Source organism: Microcaecilia unicolor, chromosome 2 (genome assembly GCF_901765095.1).
Source record: "Microcaecilia unicolor chromosome 2, aMicUni1.1, whole genome shotgun sequence".
NCBI lineage: Eukaryota > Metazoa > Chordata > Amphibia > Gymnophiona > Siphonopidae > Microcaecilia > Microcaecilia unicolor.
In genome coordinates this window covers 223,137,342-223,158,378 of record NC_044032.1, presented here as the reverse complement: position 1 = coordinate 223,158,378, position 21,037 = coordinate 223,137,342, and the positions used below count along the sequence as shown (strand labels likewise).

At 43.1% G+C, this 21,037-nt stretch overlaps 1 protein-coding gene across 1 annotated transcript in view; it reads right to left on the bottom strand.

Annotated features, from left to right (window-relative positions):
• LOC115463328 (transient receptor potential cation channel subfamily M member 6-like) overlaps positions 1-21,037 on the bottom strand; it is a 107,409-nt gene that overhangs the window by 16,111 nt on the left and 70,261 nt on the right. Inside the window, exons 12-15 of the mRNA XM_030193731.1 lie at positions 18,407-18,541; positions 16,950-17,003; positions 11,798-11,938; positions 7,942-8,091 (exon numbers count right to left, since the gene is read on the bottom strand). Of these exons, the coding sequence (XP_030049591.1) occupies positions 7,942-8,091; positions 11,798-11,938; positions 16,950-17,003; positions 18,407-18,541 (480 nt within the window). The remainder of the gene's footprint in view (positions 1-7,941; positions 8,092-11,797; positions 11,939-16,949; positions 17,004-18,406; positions 18,542-21,037) is intronic.

Here is a 21,037-nt window from a genome sequence, read left to right as displayed (position 1 = left end):
ACACGTGCACTCCCAGCCTGCGTAGGTACGCCGCCACCACCACGAGGCACTTTGTAAACACTCGTGGGGCGGAGGCGAGCCCAAAGGGCAGCACACAGTACTGAAAGTGTCGTGCGCCCAGGCGGAATCTGAGATACTGTCTGTGAGCTGGCAGTATCAGGATGTGAGTATATGCATCCTTTAAATCCAGGGAACATAGCCAATCGTTTTTCTGAATCATTGGTAGAAGGGTGCCCAAGGAAAGCATCCTGAACTTCTCTTTGACCAGGAATTTGTTCAGGCCTCTCAGGTCTAGGATGGGACGCATCCCCCCTGTTTTCTTTTCCACAAGGAAGTACCTGGAATAGAATCCCTGCCCTTCCTGCCCGGGTGGTACGGGCTCGACCGCATTGGCGCTGAGAAGGGCGGAGAGTTCCTCTGCAAGTACCTGCTTGTGATGGGAGCTGAAAGATTGAGCTCCCGGAGGACAATTTGGAGGCAGGGAGGTCAAATTCAGGGCGTATCCGCACCGCACTATTTGGAGAACCCACTGGTCGGAGGTTATGAGAGGCCACCTTTGGTGAAAATATTTTAACCTCCCCCCGACCGGCAGATCGTCCGGTACGGACACTTTGAGGGCGGCTATGTTCCCGTGGATCCAGTCAAAAGCCCGTCCCTGGCTTTTGCTGTGGAGGCGCAGGGGGCTGCTTAGGCGCACGCTGTTGACGGGAACGAGCGCGCTGGGGCTGTCCCTGTGCCTGACGAGGCCTTCGGGCCGGCTGGTTGTACCTACGCTTTGCAAAAGAATAGGGTGCAGCCTGCCGGGCCCGGGAAAAACGTCCACCTGCTGAGGTGGATGCTGAAGGCGCCCGGTGGGAGAGCTTGTCGAGAGCGGTTTCCCGCTGATGCAGTTGGTCCACCATCTGCTCGACCTTCTCACCAAAATGTTATCCCCCCGGCAAGGGACGTCGGCCAGTCTCTGCTGGGTGCGGTTGTCCAGGTCAGAGGCACGCAGCCATGAGAGCCTGCGCATCACTATACCTTGGGCCGCAGCACGAGATGCCACGTCACAGGTGTCATAGATACCCCTGGACAGGAACTTTCTGCACGCCTTCAGCTGCCTGACCACCTCCTGATAAGGCCTGGACTGCTCCGGCGGGAGCTTCTCGACCAGGTCCGCCAGTTGTTGCACATAGGTCCGCATATGAATGCTCATATAGAGCAGGTATGACTGGATGCGGGTCACGAGCATGGAGGATTGGTAGGCCTTCCTCCCAAACGAGTCCAGAGTGCGAGACTCCCGCCCCGGGGGCGCCGAGGCGGTATCCCTCGAACTCCGTGCCCTCTTGAGAGCAGAATCCACGACCGCTGAGTCATGGGGCAATTGTGGCCGCATTAACTCTGGGTCGGAGTGGATCCTGTACTGGGACTCTGCTTTCTTGGGAATGGTGGGGTTAGTTAATGGTCGCACCCAGTTCCGAAGCAGTGTCTCCTTGAGGACATTGTGCAGCGGCACCGTGGAGGACTCTCTAGGTGGTGATGGATAGTCGAGGACCTCGAGCATCTCGGCCCTCGGCTCTTCCACAGAGACCACGGGGAAGGGAATACTAATAGACATATCCCGCACAAAGGAGGCAAAGGAGAGACTCTCGGGAGGTGAGAGTTTCCTCTCCGGTGAAGGCGTGGGGTCCGAGGGAAGGCCCGTAGACTCCTCTGAGGAGAAATATCTAGGGTCCTCCTCTTCCCCCCACGAGTCCTCATCCTCGGTATCGGACATAAGCTCATGTAGCTGAGTCCTGAACCGGGCCCGGCTCGACGTCGAGGCACCGAGGTCTCGGTGTCGTCGAGCGGTGGACTCCCGCGCCGGCGGGGACGGAGCTCCCTCCATCGACGTCGACGGGGACTCCACCTGCGTGGCGGTCGAGACCGGCGCCGCAAGCGGCGGCGGTGTCGACGGCCCCGGCGCCGGGCTAGAGCTCGCCGGCGCCACAGTCATCGGCGCCGAGGGCGCAAGCACCCCCGGCGCCGGCACAGCCTGGCGCATCAGCCCTTCCAGGATCCCCGGAAGGATGGCTCTGAGGCACTCGTCCAGGCCCGCTGCCGGGAAAGGCGGTGGGGCCGGTAGGGGCGTCGCCGGCAGAAGCTGATGGGGGCCAGGAGACGGCACCGAGGTGCCGGAACCCCGACGCGTCGGTACCTCCACCACCGACGGAGACCTCTCCTCTCGATGACGCTTCGGCGTCGCCTCCTCTCCGATATCCGGATGCTCCGAGGGCGACCAGTGACGACGCTTCTTATCCTTCTTGCGATGCCCGTCACCGGCGCCGGAAGGCATGGAGGAGGAGGAGGTAGATCCCCCTCGGTCTCGAGGTACCGGGTCAGACAGGGTTCGGTCCCGCGGCCCACGAGCTGAGGGAGTGACCGGGGCCGATTGCCCACGCGGCCTCTCACCTCCACTCTCACCGGAGGACCGGCGGGCCGACGGGACCTGTTCTCCTGGGGTCGCTGCCATCGGTGCCGATGTCTCGGGCATCGATACCGGTACCGAAGGGCCGGGCGTCGATACCGATGCCTTCGAGGTCGACGTCGAGGGGCCGGCGCAAGTTACAAAAAGACGGTCCCGCAGAACTTGCCTCGCAACCTGAGTCCGTTTCCGGAGACCGAGACATAGAGAACACGACTTGATATTGTGCTCCGGCCCGAGGCACTGGAGGCACCAAGCGTGGGTGTCGGTCTGCGAGATCGGCCGGCCGCAGCGACCACACTTTTTAAATCCACTCGGGACCTTCGAGGACATCGACGGAAAAATCGCGTCGGCGAAGTCAAAGTCGTCAATGGTGGCTGGAATCACACCTCGAAAAAAGAAACGACCGAGCGACCACTAGGCCGCAACGTGGCGTCCCCGCTAGAAGCGAGGGAAAAGGGGAGCGCGTGCTCCACACGCTCAGGTTTTTTTTTTTTTTTTTTTTTTTTTTTTTTTTTTTTTTGAAAAAGGAAACCGGCGGTAACCAAAAAACAAGAAGTTTTAGAAAGAAAAGCGACGATCCGCGCAAACGCGATCGAAATCCGGCGGCTGAAAACAGAGAGAGCGGCAAAGCACAACTGTCTCCAGTCGCGGAAAAAAAGGAACTGGCGGGAGCGGTCGCGCACGGGCGGGAAGACGGCCGCGCATGCGCGGTGGGCGTGCCCTGCGTGCCGACCGTCCCGCAAAGCTTTTTTCCGGTTGGTGGGGGCTGCCGCGGACGTCACCCAGTCGTGAGAACAAGCAGCCTGCTTGTCCTCGGAGAACCTATGCTATCTGGGCTTCTCCAGAACCGCAGGTCACAGAGGAGGTGAAGAATGCAGGGCTACTGGGGGGTGTAGTTCCTTCACCTTTTCCAAGGAGCATATTCATTGTAGTTTTCCATCTTTATAAAATACTAACACAAAAGGATGTTGCCATTTGTAATGTATCCCTGTGTCCCTCAGATGTTGAGTCAAAGGGCGCAATGCATTCCTACACTTCAGCGTAGTAGTGGACAAATCCTGATAAACTTCAGTTTTATAAGTGCCCCGTTCATAAGGCCTTCTTCAGCCATTGTAGAGTCAGATTAAGTATAAAGTGGAGGAGTGGCCTAATGGTTAGTGAAGCAGACTTTGATCCCAGCATCCTGGGTTTGATTCCCCCTGCAGCTCCTTGTGACCCTGGGCAAGTCACTTAACCCTCCATTGCCTCAGGTACAAAACCAAGATTGTGAGCCCTCTAGGGACAGAGATAGTACCTTCTTATAATTGGATTGTAAGCCACATTGAATCTGAACTCTATTTGGGATAATGCGGGATACAAATGTCATAATCAATAAATAAAAAAAATAAGGTGCCAGCACTCATGCCTTAGTGAGAAGAGTCTCTTTAACCTTATAATACACAAAACATGCCACTATATCCTTGGACATGGGTCCCAGCGCCCAATGAGCCCTCTCCAAGCCAATGGACGTTGGATCAACAGATCTGAATCAGCTGAAAGGATGGCTGCACCACCTTCTCAGTCTAAGTACTCTGGGGCTTCTGGGAGTCCAAGGACTCTCAAATTTGAGCGCCTACTACTGCAGTTCTGTAGATCCTCTTTTTTTTATCAAGAAGATATTTGTGGTTTGCTTATTGCCCGTAAGTTGCTTAGTAATGTCCGCTAGCACCTCTGAATGCTCTTCCACGCACAGCTGTACTTCTACGATGTGCCGGCCCAGATGCGCAATCTCACCTCTCAGCTCCGCCCCAAGAGCTGCCAGCTCTGATCACACTACACTGAGGTCCAATTTAATATCTTGCAGCCAAGTTTATACTGCAGTCATAGGGTGCTCCGGTATTGTCAGTTGTTGTGAAGGGGTAGACAGCGAAGCCGCAGCTGAGGTAGTAGGAGTAGGCTCCAAGTATTTTCCCCCAACACTGCTGTGATTTAGGTCCAAAGGCACCGCACACTGCTTAAAGGCAAAATCCTGCAGATTAACCGCTCGTGGGCCAGTAGTGCTCATAGTGGCTGTTTCCCCAACACTTCAGTATGGCAACAGAACACAAAGCAGGTGTCCTCAGCCCGCGATGACGAAGGAGGACCGCTGATTAGATGGCAATGGTCGCGAGCTCCAGTCTAAAGCGGCCATCAAGGGCGGTGACCATCATTTCCTCTCCCACTCCTTGTTCTTTTTGAGGTTTTAATAACTGCAAGGGGGAAGATAATCCAGTGTAACTAAAGAACAAGACAAGAAACTGGGAAGGAAGATATAGCACAATTATCAACCAATAAAATACAATCAGGACTGTAGAAATTGTTAATTACCAAGCCAGTGAAAGCCTATTTGAATAGTCAGGTCTTTACTCCGTTTTTGAATTTCAGGAAGGAACTTTTTAATCACATATCTGGGGGAAGAGAATGTCACAGCATTGGAGCCAAAAATGCAGATTTCCACATAGACTCCAATCCAATTGTAGAAGGGGGTGGAATCACCAAAAGATTTGCTTGGGCAGATTACAACACCCGAAGAGGGCAACAGGAAATAACCAGAGAATTAAAGAGGAAAACCAGAATAGAAAGCATGACGCATCAAAGTCAAAACTTTTAAACTTGACATGGTAGGGGATAGGCAACCAGTGTTATTCAGAATGCAGTGGGGTAACATGATCCTGATATCAAGTATTATAAAGACGTTTGACACCAGTACGTTGCAGTAATTGTAAACGCTTCAGTTGAGAGGTATTACAGTGCTAGAAGTGCTTTACAAGTGGAGTGGAGGAATGACCTAGTGGTTAGGGTGGTGGCCTTTGGTCCTGAGAAACTGAGTTCAATTCCCAGCACAGGCAGCTCCTTGTGACTCTGGGCAAGTCACTTAACCCTCCATTGCCTGCCACATAGAACCTGCCATGAGTGGGGAAAGTGCGGGGTACAAATGTAACAAAAAAAAACCTGATTTAGAACCAGAGCATGAATTAATATCTTGGTGACAGCATTGTTAAGGAGGGGACCTAATTGACCTGATCATTCTACAGGATTCAAAAAACCTACCTTATATACTCAACTATAACTCGAGAAATTTTGACAAAAATATCCCTTTAAAAAAACAGGATCGTCTTATCTATGAGGCTGACAAAATTTAGCACCCACCAATACCATCAGCAGCATGATCCTGGGTCAGCATCTTTCTCTCCCTCCCTTCCAGCTCCGAGGTCCAAAATTGCTCCCTCTCTCCCTCCCTTCCCTCCACTAGCTTGTGATTTCAGCATGTCAATCCCCACCGCCCTCGCTGTGTACCTTTAAAAGTCGCTTCTATAGAGTATGGCAGTGCAGCAATCCTCCTAAGCTTCTTGCAACCTGCGCCAGAGCACTCCCACTGATTCGTCCTGCCAAACAGGAAGGTGAGTCAGAGGGGGGCAGCACGAATCAGAGCTAAGAACAAATGATTGTGCATTGCCCTTCCGACTACAATGGGCCCTTCAGTCTCTTCAGTTACTATACAGCTAATCAACTTGTGGGGAGGCCGGAGGAATTGATGGGCTAGATTCTGTAAATGGAGCCAAAATGATGTGCACTAAACTAGTATTCTGTAAAAGCTGCTCTGCACGGAACTAGTTTAGCACTGAAATTTGGGCGTGAGCATTTACATCTGCCAAAGCTGGTGTAAATGCTTGCGCCCATCTCACAGCAGTTAGGTGTGCAAAGACAGGTATTCTAAAATTGTGTGCCTAATTTCTGTGAATGCCCTTGACCTGCCCATGCCTATCTCATGACCACGCCCCCTATGGAGTTACACACTACGAAATGTATGCACACATATTGTAGAATAGGGCGTAGGGCAGATCCATGCATAACTCTTAATTACTGCCAATTCAGTGCTTGTTATCACCAATAATTTGATTGTTAGTTAACTAGCTAATTAGTTCACACACAGATCTGCGATCAGCACCCAAACTTTCACACCCAACTTTGGACAACCTATACAGAATCTGGGGATATATGCCTTCTGCTGTCTATGAAGAACAAAAGGTAAGTAACTTTGCTTTCTCCGTTGACAAGCAGGATTGAATCAGGAACTCAATTGAGTGACTCCCAACTCAGGGTTGCTCCAGTTTTCTAGGTAAATGTCTCAGTGTTCAGGAATCACAAGCAACTTGTTCACATAATGATGCAAGAGTGGAACAGATCAAAAGAGTTCAGTAGTGAAGACTGGTTCTGGTAGTACTGTAAGTGAAGGGATGAGGTGAGGATTAAGAATCTGCTTTGTGGAGGCTCTCTAGTGAAGAATTTAAGAGAGCTTCAATACCAGCAGTGCTTCTGATTTGATGAGACAACTGTACTGATTAGAAGAATCCCAACCTGATCATAACAGAAATGAATATGGGACACTAACCCAGCGTTGGGGGGCACTATTCAGGAGGCTTGATTTGGGAGAAGGCCGCTAGAGGGGTTTTGCGCTGGGGGAGAGGCACTCTGGCATCACCTATTTAGTACAGTTGTCAGCCCCTTTAAGATATGCCCAGAAACATCAGGTTGTGACTTGGTTGCCCAATGTTCCCCAATGGTAAAATAACCCTTGCTTTTTGCTGGGATTATTTTACTAGATCTAACACTAATTCTGGTGGGCACCAGGTGTTCACCATAAGCCGCATTATAGTATTTACATAGTAATGAGTTGCTTTACCTGAATTTGCATGATTTGCATTTCATTACTATGTATCGCAGAGTAACCTAATTAATGCTGTGTTACGGCACCGAAGCCAGTGTTAGAGCCCCTTAACATGAGTCAAGGGGCAAACAACACAGGTTAATGCCCTACCACGGCTTGATAACTATTCCCCTTAATGTAGAATGCAGGACACCAAGTCAGGCTGGTGAGGCCTGTGAATCCTAACACAGGCTAAGAAGGAACAGCTGGCCATGATAGCAGTCAGGCAAGATGGGGGAATTAGAAGAGATATATGATAAGAAAGAGCATAGAAACTGTAAACAGGAAGTAGGAAAACAGGAAAGAGAGAGAGAGTAGAAAAACGGAGAACAAAAAGAATGAGAGTATGAAGTTCTCTCTCATTAAGTTAATAAAAAGAGGTTCAATGCCTTGTTTCTCTCACACTGAAATAAGAGCAGTAATAAACCGTGGGAAGAGGTGTTGCAAAATTCTCGCTAATCTCCAATGGAAAGTGAGCATAAATTAACCAGAGAAGTAAGACAGCAGCAGATTGACAAGAAAAGCCATTGACAAGTCTGGAGAGTGATGTGGTTGCTGAATGTGGAAGGGAAGAGGTACTGCAGAATGAACTAAGAAAGACAGCCACAGTAATCTGTAAAAGCACCAACCAAAGCCCAAGATTACACCCAGAGAGAAGTCAAAGTAAAATGCTTTAATCCTTTGCCATGGTGGCTACTTCAGAACCCATATGGCTCTCCTAGCAAATGCAGAATCGATGAAAGAAACCAGCAATATCTAACACAATTACCTTGCGTTTGTATGGCTGTGCTGTTCTGATAAATTGGGAATGCAAGGTGTCTTCAGCCGATCCAGGTCCACTACTTAACTGACTGTTCTGATGAAGTGACTGTTGGGGTATGCTTCGAACCAAGCTGGTTACAGCATGAAGGCTAATTCTCTAGAAGTAAAGAAAAAAGGAACAATTTGCACTTAGTAATGGAAAAATAAGCATGAGACAAACCCTGGATCCCATCCATTCAGCTAAAGGAAATAAAGATGTCAATTTAGTTGAGTGACCTTTTGTTTGGGCATTCTTATAAGCTTTCAGCCTGAGGTGAAACTTAAATGGGTTAAACGCATATATATCAAACCTGTGGCTACAATTAGAGTTAATAGGACATGCTAGACTTTATGGAATTTATTTATTTATTTATTTGTGACACTTATATCCCACATTATTCCAAACAAGTTTGAGTTCAATGTGGCTTACAAGAAACAGTAACAAAGAACAATGCATAACAAAGTAATTTGTTGTAAGAATCCAATTTTACAATACAGTATCATAAACATATTGGGATAGCTATGGATGTTTAACATTTAGAAAACCTATTATGAATGAGAAATTGTACATGAAGCAAAGAGAAGGTTAATGGTAAACAGAGTAATAACCAATTCAGGCAATAATTAGTTGTTTGAGATATGGTTGTTCTTTGTGGGGGTTTGTTTGAATAGGAACGATTTGAGGATTTTATGGAATCTATTATATTCCTGTATATTTCATATTTTGGGTGGTAAGGAGTTCCACCATTTGGTTCCTAGGTAAGTGAAGTCTGCAGAGAGGACTGTTCTGTAGATCACTTTTTTGTAATTTGGGAGGTGTAGTCTGAGATAGTTTCTTGCCTCATATTTAGCGTTTCTTTGAGGTAAGTTTATTAATGGTACCATATAATCTGGAGCTGTGCCATTTAAGTTTGAAAGATAAAGGTACATAATTTGAAGGTGATTCTCACTTTGATGGGAAGCCAGTGTAATTTGATTTATAAAGGGGAGGCACTTTGAAAACGAGAGATTTTGTATATGAACTTGGCTGCACTGTTTTGAGATGTTTGGAGTTTTTTCAACAGGTACTCCTTACAGCCAGCATATATGGCATTACAATAATCGAATTGGGATAATGTTAATGATTGTACAAATAGTCTGAATGTATCTGATGATAAACAGGGTCTGATCCTTTTTAATTTCCAAAGAGACAACATTTTGTGATTACTGAAGAGAATCAAATGTTTGTCTATAATTACACCTAGAATTTTCAGATTATTGTCAATGGGGAATGATGTGTTGTCAATTGTGAAACTGTTGTAGTCGTTTTGGTCAAATAGGTTGGTAAAGATTGTGAATTTAATTTTTTCTCTTTATTTAGCTTTAGTTTGGATTCTGAGGCCCAGGCTTCCATCAAGTTTTGCCTTTTGTAACGTCTTGAATGTTCTTTTGAAGGTTATGTATATGGTAACATTGTCAGCATATATGAATGTTTCGAATCCTGCTGTTTCTAGTCTGTTACCTTGTGGTGACATCATTACATTAAACAGTATGGGTGAGTGGAGAGCTCTGAGGGATGCCACAGTCCAGTGTCATTGGCTGGTAGTTGGAAGGAAGACCAGATTCTGTTGGTGGCTATTCCTGTATGTGTGTCTCACTGCTTTTTGTAAATATCTTGATGGTTGACTTTTAATTTAAGTATTCCTTCTCTGATTTTAACTTTTTTTTTTTGTTCGAAAAAAGTAGCCAGTTGCTCTGCCGTTGGTGGGCATTCAGTGGTTGTGGTTATTTCTTTTGCTCCTACCCCTATCAGATTGAAAAGTTTACTGGTATTAAGGAAATTACCATTGATTATTTTGTTATAGTAATGAGTTTTTGCAATTTTGATCTCATTTTTATATGTTTCGATGGCAATTTTCCTAGTTAATTTGTTTTCGTTTGATTTGTCTTTAGCCCATTTTCTTTCCAGTTTTCTACATTTCCTTTTCAAAAGATGGATAGATTGATTAAACCAAGGTGAAATTTTCTGGGTTGGTTTGGATGTAGATTTGAGTGGAGCTAAGTTATTTAAGACATTTATGCATAGGTCATACCATTTATCATGAAGTTGTTACTGTCTGCTGGAGGAAGAGCAGGATTGTTCAAGATGTTAAACCAAAAGGTTGAGGTATTTATTTTTCTTCTAGTTTTGTGAGGAGTTGTAGTACTTTTATTTTTCATTGATTTTATATTTTCCTTCCAATAGAGGGAGAACACGATCGAGTTTACTGTGATCTGACCAGGGAGATTGAGTCCAAGTATGGTTACTTAGATGAAAGTTGTTTTTGCTTGCAAATTTATAGGCTAATAGGTCAAGCAAGTGACCTTTATTGTGAGAGGTATGGCTGACTGGTTGTGTGAGTTGCCAGAAGTTTAAAAAGTCAAGTAAATGTTTTGTGTATTACTGTCAGTCTGATTATCTAGGAGTAAGTTGATGTCCCCTATTAGTAGGACATTATCAAATTTAGTGCATATGTTAGATACAAATTCAGTGAAGATATTTTCTGTTGATTTCCACCTCCCTGGTGGGCGGTAAAAAAGGAGGATGATGCAGATAGGATCAGATAGAGTGTCGTCATTGATTTTGCAAGCAATTGTTTTGAGAATAGGGGAGTTAACATGAGATATCAGTTCTACTTTGAAAAAGGATTTATATATTATGGCAATGTCTCCTCCTTTTTTCCCTTTTCTAGCTTGGTGAAGAATTTTGTAACTTGAAGGACATAGGTCATTTAATATTGGATCGTCTTGTGCATGTAACTAGGTTTCAGTAATCAATAGGAGGTCTAATTGTTCCTCTTCTAGCCATTCTATGATTATCTGTGTTTTGTTTATTGTAGATCTGGCATTAACATATCCAATTGGGACTGGTGTAAATAAAAGTGAATTTGGACGTTTTGTGGAAAAAAAAACATCCAACTGTGCTTTATGCCACTTTTTAGACGTTTTTCTCTTCAAAAATGAGCCCCAATGTGTACAGCGCTTCATATATTTAGTAGCACTATAAAAATGATAAGTAATAGTAGTATCCTCCTTTCAAAATTGCTTTTGCTGCTTCATTTTATAAGAATTGAAGCCTGTGTAGTTGCCTCTCTGGGAGACCCAACAATACAATTTTATGGTAGACCAAGTGGAATAATACCACAGCTTGGACAATGAACCTTAAGAACACTGGAGCTCCTTAGATTATAAAAAAAACTTTCTTCACTACCATACCAACATATAAGGTCATACTCGGTTTAGAATCTACCATCATCCATAAGATTCTTACTTCAGACTGCAAAAGGAATTCCTACACTACCTAAGGTAGGAATAACCCAAGGAATTTCAGTGACTTGACCTACCCTACCCTACCCATTAAATATCAATCTTCAATTGTAAGCCCTCCAGGGACAGGAAAATACCTAGTGTACCTGAACGTAACTCGCATTGAGTTATTACGGACAAAAAGTGGGCATGAGCTAAATTCAATCCATACCACCTGTTGTTTGGCCTTCTGCTTTTTTAAATCAATGGAATACATCTGATCTGGGCTTTCAAGATGGTTAAATCGCTTGTGTGGGGCTATCTGATGATATTCAGTGTCACTTACTATCAGGATGTTTATAGTCTATTGACATTCACTCTCTCATCCTATCAATTTCAGAGGTCCAGAATTGTGCATTTTTTTTGTGCAGGAAATAAATAAGCAAGAAAGTTAGGAAGTAGATACAGTTTAATCTAAGGCCACTTGAAAGCATTCAAAATCACTTCTGGACAAACAGATAAATAAATGTTTAAAAAAAACAGAGAAGAACCTAACTCACCTTGTGTTTTCTATAAAGGCTGTTGTAGAATATCCGAAAATGCTTCCTTGTGTAGCTGCTTCGATATGCACCACTGAACAGGTACTCAATTACAAGCCCAATGTCAATTAACGACATCTTATAGTCTGGTGGAAGGTTATTCTGTAAAGAAAAATAATTTTAAAATGTTGGCAATGTAAACAACACTCCAAAGCTAGAAACAGAAGCAAGAGTAGTACCACACAAGGCAAGAATTCTGGATATCAACCAGAGTAGCTTACTAGTGCACCAAATAAACTCAAGAGTTAAATACAGAGGGCATCATACACTTCAGATCTATTGTAACAAGAGTTACCTTATTACATTACACTCTGTTTTTATATCCCGCTAATACCACTAAGTTCTAAGTGGGCTACATATAACAAGAGAGCTAGGACATTCTCCTAGGATATCAAATTAACAAGAGATCATTATTAAGAGGTGAATTTTCTAAACAAGATAGTCTTTAAATTTTTCCTAAAGGAGAGATACGAGAAGAACAGGAAAGTTGTACTGTAATATCCTTCCATATACGTGCTGCTTGAACAGACAACAATCTTATCAAAAATTGAAAATCTCTTTATCCCTCTAGTTGATTGAAAAGTAAAAAAAAAAAAAAACTATTAATATCATCTCTCCTGGCTCTTTGAAATGAGATGAAACAGAAATGGATAAGTCACTAGGGATCTGACCATGAAATGTTCTATAAAGAAAACACGCAAATTTAAAGTTTACCTGAGGAGAAACACTGTCAGATCTAGAAAGGCCATATATCAATCTAACTGCCGTGTTCTGCACCATTTGAAGTCTTCTGAATGAATGCTTAGTACAGCCCAAGTATACCACATTGTAATCAAGTGATGAGAGTATCAATGAATGAACCAGCTGCTCAAACTGAGACAATTCAAAAAATTTCCTTGTAAAGCACAATTTTTTCATCATAAAAAAACAATGTTCTTCATTGCAGGGCCCTGGAGACAGTGGTGGCCCTCCAATTACTATAAGAACATAAGACAAGATTTCCCTTGGCTGAATCCATGATGACTTTCCCATTAAACCATATTTGTCTATGTGTTCAATAAATTACGTAGTGGACAGCATTTTACAGAAAGTTACCGTGGCACTTGTTTTAATGAGAACTGCGTGTGATGTTACATTGGCTGCAATCTAATCGTTCTAGGAAAATATACTGTTTCACAAAATTCCTAGACCCCTGACGCAGGCCGGTAGGGCCAAAACACAACTCGTGTCAGGTCATTCTGGGAGAGTTTTTTTACTCTACTTTTCTTCACTTGGCAATTGATCGTCAGTGGAGAGGTTACCTTCTGTTGGTGTTGGCTAAAAATTATACTGGCCACCCACCAATCTTCAGGTACTACAGATGATTTTAATGACAGGTCACAGATCACATAGTAATCTTCATTTTTGAATTCTTTCAGTACCCTGGGGTGCATATCATCCAGTCCAGGTGATTTACTAAACTTGTAGATCTGGCTTAGTACATCTTTCAGGTTCACTGAGATTTCTTTCAGTTCCTCTGTATTGTCACCCTCAAAAAACATTTCTGGCACAGGTAGATCTCTTGACTTAAATCCTATTCAATAAAGACTGAAGCAAAGAATTTCAGTCTCTCTGCTATGGTTTTGCTTTCCATGAGTGCACCTTTTACTCTAAGTGTGGCACCCTCTCTTCTTTCAATAATACATGCTCTCCATGCCATGCAGAACTTGCTACTGGTCTTTTCCTTCAGGATTGTGCAAGACTGTACGAACAGTGAAATTTGGGCACCATGCAGGTCAAGCTTACGAGAACCAAGGTTGTGGAGTTAGAGTTGGAGTTCGAAGCATTTTGGGTGGAGTCAGAGTTGGTAAAAATGTACCTACTCCAACTCCAGCTTCAAAATGAAAACTTACAACATGGAGGGGCATTTTCGATAGAACGTCTAAATTAGAATTTGGAAGGTCATTTTCGAAAAAGATAGACGTCTATCTTTTGTGTTCAAAAACGCTATGGACGTCTTGTGATTTGGACATTTTTGTTTTTGGTCCATTTTCAAACAAAAAACATCCAAAACAGAGGAGGAGTGCCTTAATGGTTAGTGCAGCGGGCTTTGATCCTGGCAACATGGGTTCAATTCCCACTGCTGCTCCTTGTGATTTTGGGCAAGTCAAATGCACAAGGGGCATTTCTGGATATGACATCTAAGTCTGAATTTAGTCGTTTTTTGTAAAACATCCAAAATCAGAACAGGAAAGGTCATTTCTACAAAAAAAAAGTCTATCTTTTCCTTTTGAAAATGCTGTTTGGAAAAACGTTTTGTGATTTGGAAGTTTTATTTTTTGGTCCATTTTCAAACAAATACATCCAAATGCAAAACGTACAAAATACACAAGAAAGTCCACAATAGAGTGAAACCATTCACATGTTCTAAGTGTGGTAAAAGCTTCGGTTGTAATGTAAATCTAAAAGTACATCAGAAAGTTCACATGGGAGAGACACTATTTGCATGTATAGAGTCTGGTAGAAGGTTTGGGCAGAAGGTAAACCTTACAATGCACCAGAGAATACACACAGGAGTGAAACAATTTACATGTCCTGAGTGTGGTAAAAGCTTTGGTTGGAAAGAAAGCCTCACATGGAATCAGAGAATCCACACATGGATGAAACCATTTACATGCACTGAGGAGGTAAAAGCTTTAGTTGCATTGGGAGAGGTAATTAGGGAATGTACACTCTTACTATGAAGTATGGAAAAATAGCACTCTGGTATTTAGATATATGTAATGAGACCGCCTTTCCATCTATAGATCTGAATTCAAAGCCCAAATCTAATGATAAACAATAGACACAAGGCTCAGATGTTATTAAAAAAAATAGAACGGTAGAATAGGTGAAAAGTGACATCCCAGGAAAGCAATAGGGCATCCTGGGGGGCACTGCAGTGGACTTTATAAAATGCTCCCAGAAAATGAATCTAGATGTGATCGTGGACAATCTGTTGAAATCTTCTGCTCAGTGTGTGGCAGCAACCAAAAAAGCAAACAGAATGTTAGAAATTATAAGGAGTGGAATAAAGAATCAAAGACTATTATAATGCTTCTGTATTGCTCCATGCTGAGACTGCACCTTAAGTACTGTAGGCAGTTCTGGTCACTGCATCTCAAAAAAGATACAGTGAAATTACAAAAGGTACAAATAAGGGCCACCACAATGATTAACGGTGTTGAAAGACTCTCATATGCAGAAAGGCCAAATGTGTTAGGGCTCTTCAGCTTGAAGAAGAGATGGCAAAGGGGGTATGACAGAGATCTATAGAATGGAATGGAGTGGAAAGAGTAAATGCAAATCAATTATCTACTCTTTAAAAAAGGACAAAGACTAGGAGATAGGCTATGAAGTTACTAAGAAGTATATTTAAAATAAATTGAAGAAAATATTTTTTTCACTCAGTGCACAATTAAGCTGGATTTCACTGCCAGAGGCCATGGTAAAATCAGTTAGCATAACTAGGTTTAAAAAAAGATTTGACAAGTCTCTGGAGGAAAACTTCATAAACCATTATTAAACAGGCAGTCCTGGGGAAAGTCGTTGCTTATTACTGGATGATTGTAGTAAGCAGCATAGAATCTTCGTACTTTTTGGGATCCTGTCTGTCCTTATGATTTGGAAGTGGGATACTGGGATTAATTGACCTTTGGTCTGACCAGTGTGGCAATTTTTATGTTAGGTTTTTATAAAATAAAGATTCATGCGGTCATAGCTTTACTAAGAAGACCAAAGAAGTAGAAGGAAACAGCAAGGTTAAATCAAAAAAGTAAATACTACTGAAAAAGGCAGAGAACTTTCTGTTTTCTAGCTGAGCAGCTGATGGGCAGCTTTATAAATATGGTATATGATTCATGAAGATTTAATATACCACTTTTACAAAACACATCAAAGTAGTTTACAATGTAGAAAAAGGAACAAACAAGAAGATAAAAAGGAATGCCATCATCAAACAAGAAGATAAAAAGGCATGCCATCATCAAACAGAAAAGAAAAAAACAAACACCTACTCCAGTCATAAGGAGAACATAAATAAGATGGAAGAGAAGAACCTACCAGTGATCCAATACACTACCGCCTCAAAGCATAGTATTGATTGCCAAAGTAAAAAGATGTGTCTTTAACAAGGACTTAAACTTTGGGAGTGATAATTCTGTGCAAAGTGCAAGAGGTAACATGTTCCAAGTGATAATAGCAATGAAAAAGAAAAGACATAACCTTTAGTAGATGCCAGCTGGTCAAAGGACAGCAAAGGAATTGAGAGGCAATGGGAGGGAAGTGAAGGGAGTGAGAGGATTGATGAAGAGAAAGCAAAGAAGCAAGGTAGGAAGACTAGTCTGTACAGAGTGCTTTAGAGGTCAAGAATGAAGCTTTGTGGATGAGGTGATAATGAACCAGGAACCAATGATAGCAAAGAAACAACAGAGTGATGTGATCAAACCTGCGAGTGTAAGACAACAACCAGAGGTGCTTAAGATAACGAGGAAGGCCAACATAGACAATGTTACAGTCAATCAATACATGAGAACAAGAGAGTGTGGATCAAGGTGTGCAAAGCCATCTCATCCAAATAGCTGTGAATACAACAAAGCTAGTGCAGAATGGCAAAGACCTTCCTGAGAACACAGGAAATATAGGGACAAATGACAACTGGTGGTCAACAATAATCCCCAAGTAACCAAACTTATCAACAACCACAAAAGGAGAACCAAATAAAATGGAAGACAGAGATGGGTGAAGAAAATTACCTGAGATCCAACAAGCGGTAGTCTTTACAGTGTTGAAAGCAGAGAAGAAACGTCCAGATTAGTAGGGTTAGTATATGACACCAGTAAAATGTCACCTGCGTAGTGGAATGCACTAAAATCCAAATCCTGAATAACCAGGGCGAATGGGCTGATAAATATATTAGAGTAGATTGGCTGGTAAACTGCACACTCACTGCTTTTTCCCTTCAGTTTCTAAACGTAAAAATCTTATTAAAATAAAATGATGCCATTTGGTCAATCAAAAGTATTTTTAAAAAATCAGACTAGAAACCAATACAGCTGTAAATACCAGCCTACTGTAGTATCAGTGTTTAGCTTACCTGCTTCACATCTCGAATCAGATGGTGCAGCAACAAATTAGTTGGTCCTTGTTTCTGTGATTTAAAAAAGAAAAAAATATATATATATATAATTGTATTTACATGCTCCTTGTAATTTTGTGTCAGCAGATACTTGGCTCGCAGAACACTGATCTATTAGTAGACCTGCTTGATAAAATGTGCTCTGTGAATTTCCCCATATCATACAGTCAGTGCACCTCAGTCCTCCTTACATCCCTTTAGTTATTCAGATCAAAGTCTCTCTTGAGTGAAAACTGTAGTCTGTGTATGAATGATTAATAACTTGAAGCCATCTCTGAATTCTGTCCTATAGAGGTACTGCTATTTGCTAGTTCCTTCAACTACAAAGAATGGCCCATAACTAATACCAAGCATACTAACTGGAAAATACATTTACCATATTTTTGTTCACATAACGTGCCCGGTATATGTGTGGGCGGTTATACCAGTTTACTTTTATATACACAAAAGTAAACTGGTATAACCGCCCACACATATACTGCACACTATACTAGTTCATTTTTCTAAGACGCACTAATTGCAAAACTAACATGTTTGATTTTAAGGGCTTTACTTTTTAGGTTCTTGCAGGCATTATTAGTGCATGAAAATTGCAAAAACCTAAAAAGAAAAAGCAACATCTATACTGTATATATCTTAGTAAAAATATACCAGTATAGCACACCTGTGCACATGGGGTCCTTTTACTAAGGTGTGTTAATGAGAGCACTAAATGGTAAGACACCCATTATCTTATCATTTAGCGAGCACTAATCGTTAGTGCTTGCTAAATCTGCCACCGTACCTTAGTAAAATTACTCCAGAGCATGCAGAGGATGCGTGTGATTTGTAAAAATTCATATAAAGTCTGCATTAATCCCCAGATTCTATAAAGGTCATTGAATTTAGGGGCAGAATCCTAGAAGTGCATGCAACCTAATTAGGTAACGAGCCAATTAACACCAATTTGTGGCAACTGTATGGAGTTGCGCAGGCTTCTGCCTGCGTGCTATGCTATAAAGCAGCATGCCAACATTGTCTCGCGTGCAACACAAAAGGGGGCAAGGCCAAGGAAGGGGCATGGGAGGGTCAGGGGCAGTCCCATAATTTAGTCACAATGTTATTGAACTTTGGGGTTGTGCATCAAACTTGTGCACCAGAATTCACACCAGGTTTCACTTAGTTATAAGTCTGCATGCCCAAAGTTGATCATGGGAAATGTTGCTAAGTGGTATACTTAAAGGGCGCATGGTGCAGAGCACCCTTTATAGAATGCGATTTCAGTACATATCTTTCCGGCGCCTAACTCTGGGCATCATTTACTGAATCCAGCCGTATACGCGTGAAAATACAGTATTCTTTAATCTGTTCAAAAATTCTCTTCACCAATAACTCAGCCGTAAGTATGGCATTTCTAGTTGTGTTCGGGTACTGACGGTATTGTAGAGCTCCTCCAGGCGACAGATGGTAAGGAAACGGTGCATGTTTACACCATACTCTATTAACAGCTTGACAAAATCCACGCGGTCCATCACCAGAGCATCCTGCATGGCCTGTTCCAGTGAGTTAACCTGAGAAGAGGAACAGGCAGGGAGAAGAAGAAAAGAAACAGAGATCTCAGTACAAAATGCTATATTCAAACCATTTATATCATCCACTAACATAACTAAAAGAAAATCCTGAACCCACTCATAGAAAGTGACTGCTTAGGGCTTTTCCAGACTAGAGGTTTCAGATGGTGCCAGTATCTGACTGACTGAAAGAGCTGCATTCTGGCCAAGAAAGTTAAGCAGTGTACAGTAATCTACATATCCAGAGGAAGGCCAATTTTGGCATGAAAAAGTTGATTTATAAAATGTTTCATTTCTGTCACTTTTCCTGGAACAGTAAAAGGTCAACCAAAGCAGTGTACACTTATTATATGCAGGTACTTTGTCTGTCCTTAGTGGGCTCACAATCTAAATTTTGGACCTAGGGCAATGAAGGGTTAAGGTGACTTGCCCAGGGTCACAAGGAGCTGCAGTAGGAATTGAACCCAGTTCCCTACCCAGTGCACTAACCATTAGGCTATGCCTCTGGATAGTTGCAAATGAATGCTCATGGCTCCAGACCCCAGCTTTGTTTCTGACAGGTGAAAGAAAAGTAGGAGGAAATTATCTGAAAGAAAAGTTTTGCTGGCCAGTCAGAAGTGAGATCCAGTAGGTACCAGTTAGCCGAAGCCTGTTAAATCTTGCGTTCAGATGTTTGCTATATGGAGACTCAGGAGCTCTGGGATTCAGGAATGGATCCCTGTACTGGGGATCCTGTAATGTACGCTGGGATTAACAGGAACCCTCTAGACATAGTAGATTATCGGGCTCATTTTCGAAAGAGAAGGACGCCCATCTTTCGACACAAATCGGAAGATGGGCGTCCTTCTCCCAGAGTCATCCAAATCGGTATAATCGAAAGCCGATTTTGGATGTCCCCAACTGCTTTCCATCACAGGGATGGCCAAAGTTCAAGGGGGCGTAGCGAAGGCGGGACTTGGGCGTGCCTAACACATGGACGTCCTCGACCCATAATGGAAAAAAAAGGGCGCCCCTGACAAGCACTTGGATGACTTTACCTGGTCGTGTTTTTCTTACAACCAAGGCACAAAAAGGTGGCCAAAATGACCAGATGACCACCAGAGAGAATCGGGGGTGACCTCCCCTTACTCCCCCAGTGGTTACTAACCCCCTCCCACCATCAAAAAATATCTTTCAAAATATTTTTTGCCAGCCTCAGATGTCATACTCAGGTCCATCACAGCAGTATACAGGTCCCTGGAGCAGTCTTAGTGAGTGCAGTACACTTCAGACAGGTGGACCCAGGCCCATCCCCCCATCTGTTACGTTTGTGGAAGAAACAGCGAGCCCTCCAAAACCCACCACAAACCCACTGTACCCACATCTAGGTGCCCCCCTTCACCTGTAAGGGATATGGCAGTGGTGTATAGTTGTGGGTAGTGGGTTTTAGGGTGGGTTGGGGGGGGCTCAGCACACAAGGTAAGGGAGCTATGTTCCTGGGAGCATTTTATGAAGTCTACTGCAGTGCCTCCAATGGTGTCCGGTTGGTGTCCTGGCATGTCAGAGGGACCAGTGCACTACAAATGCTGGCTCCTCCCACGACCAAAGGGCTTGCATTTGGTCATTTCTGAGATGAGCGTCCTTGGTTTCCATTATCGTTGAAAATCAGAAACGACCAAGTCTAAGGACGACCATCTCTAAGGACGACCAAAATTTCAAGATTTGGGCATCCCCAACCATATTATCGAAACGAAAGATGGATGTCCATCTTGTTTTGATAATACGAGTTTCCCCACCCCTCCATGGGATGTTTTGCGAGGACGTCCTCAACAAAACTTGGGCGTCCCTTTCGATTATGCCCCTTTATGTGTATTTCAGCTCTATTATGTTTCTGTAGAACTTTGGTGATATTCTGCTGACCACAGATAACTACATGAAACCTAATCTTATTGCCTCTGTACCAAATTTAGACTCAGATACTATACACTGAAACCTTTTTCACTTTCTTCAGAAGTGACAGACAAGCAAGTCACTGAATGGTGATCCATCCATGGCTGATAGCAGCATCATTAATATGGACTCTGAGAATATCATTCTAATGTTTTTATTTCTGATTCAAAACAGGTTTCTAGAAGTATTTGTTGATTCATTTAAAAAAAATGATCAGAGAGGACAAAGGTCTCGAACATATGTCATTTTCACTCTTTTGAATTATATTCTGGAAGCTTAGGCCTGGAGAAATCTTTTGCAAAACAAACCCTCCCACAAATACACTTTGGGGGTCTTTTACTAAATGTTAGCTTGACTTATCTGCAGCAGGTTCCATTTTATTCCTATGGGCCCTGCTGCAGATAGCTTGAGCTAATCTTTAGTAAAAGACCCCTTTACTAATGAATTCACACATTTGGGGTGTGAATTCATTAGAGTATGTTCGGTTCATTAGCGTACCTTAAAAAACTTAGTGCATGCTAAATCAATATGGGTGCAATTCTGTAACATAGGTGTTAACATGAACGT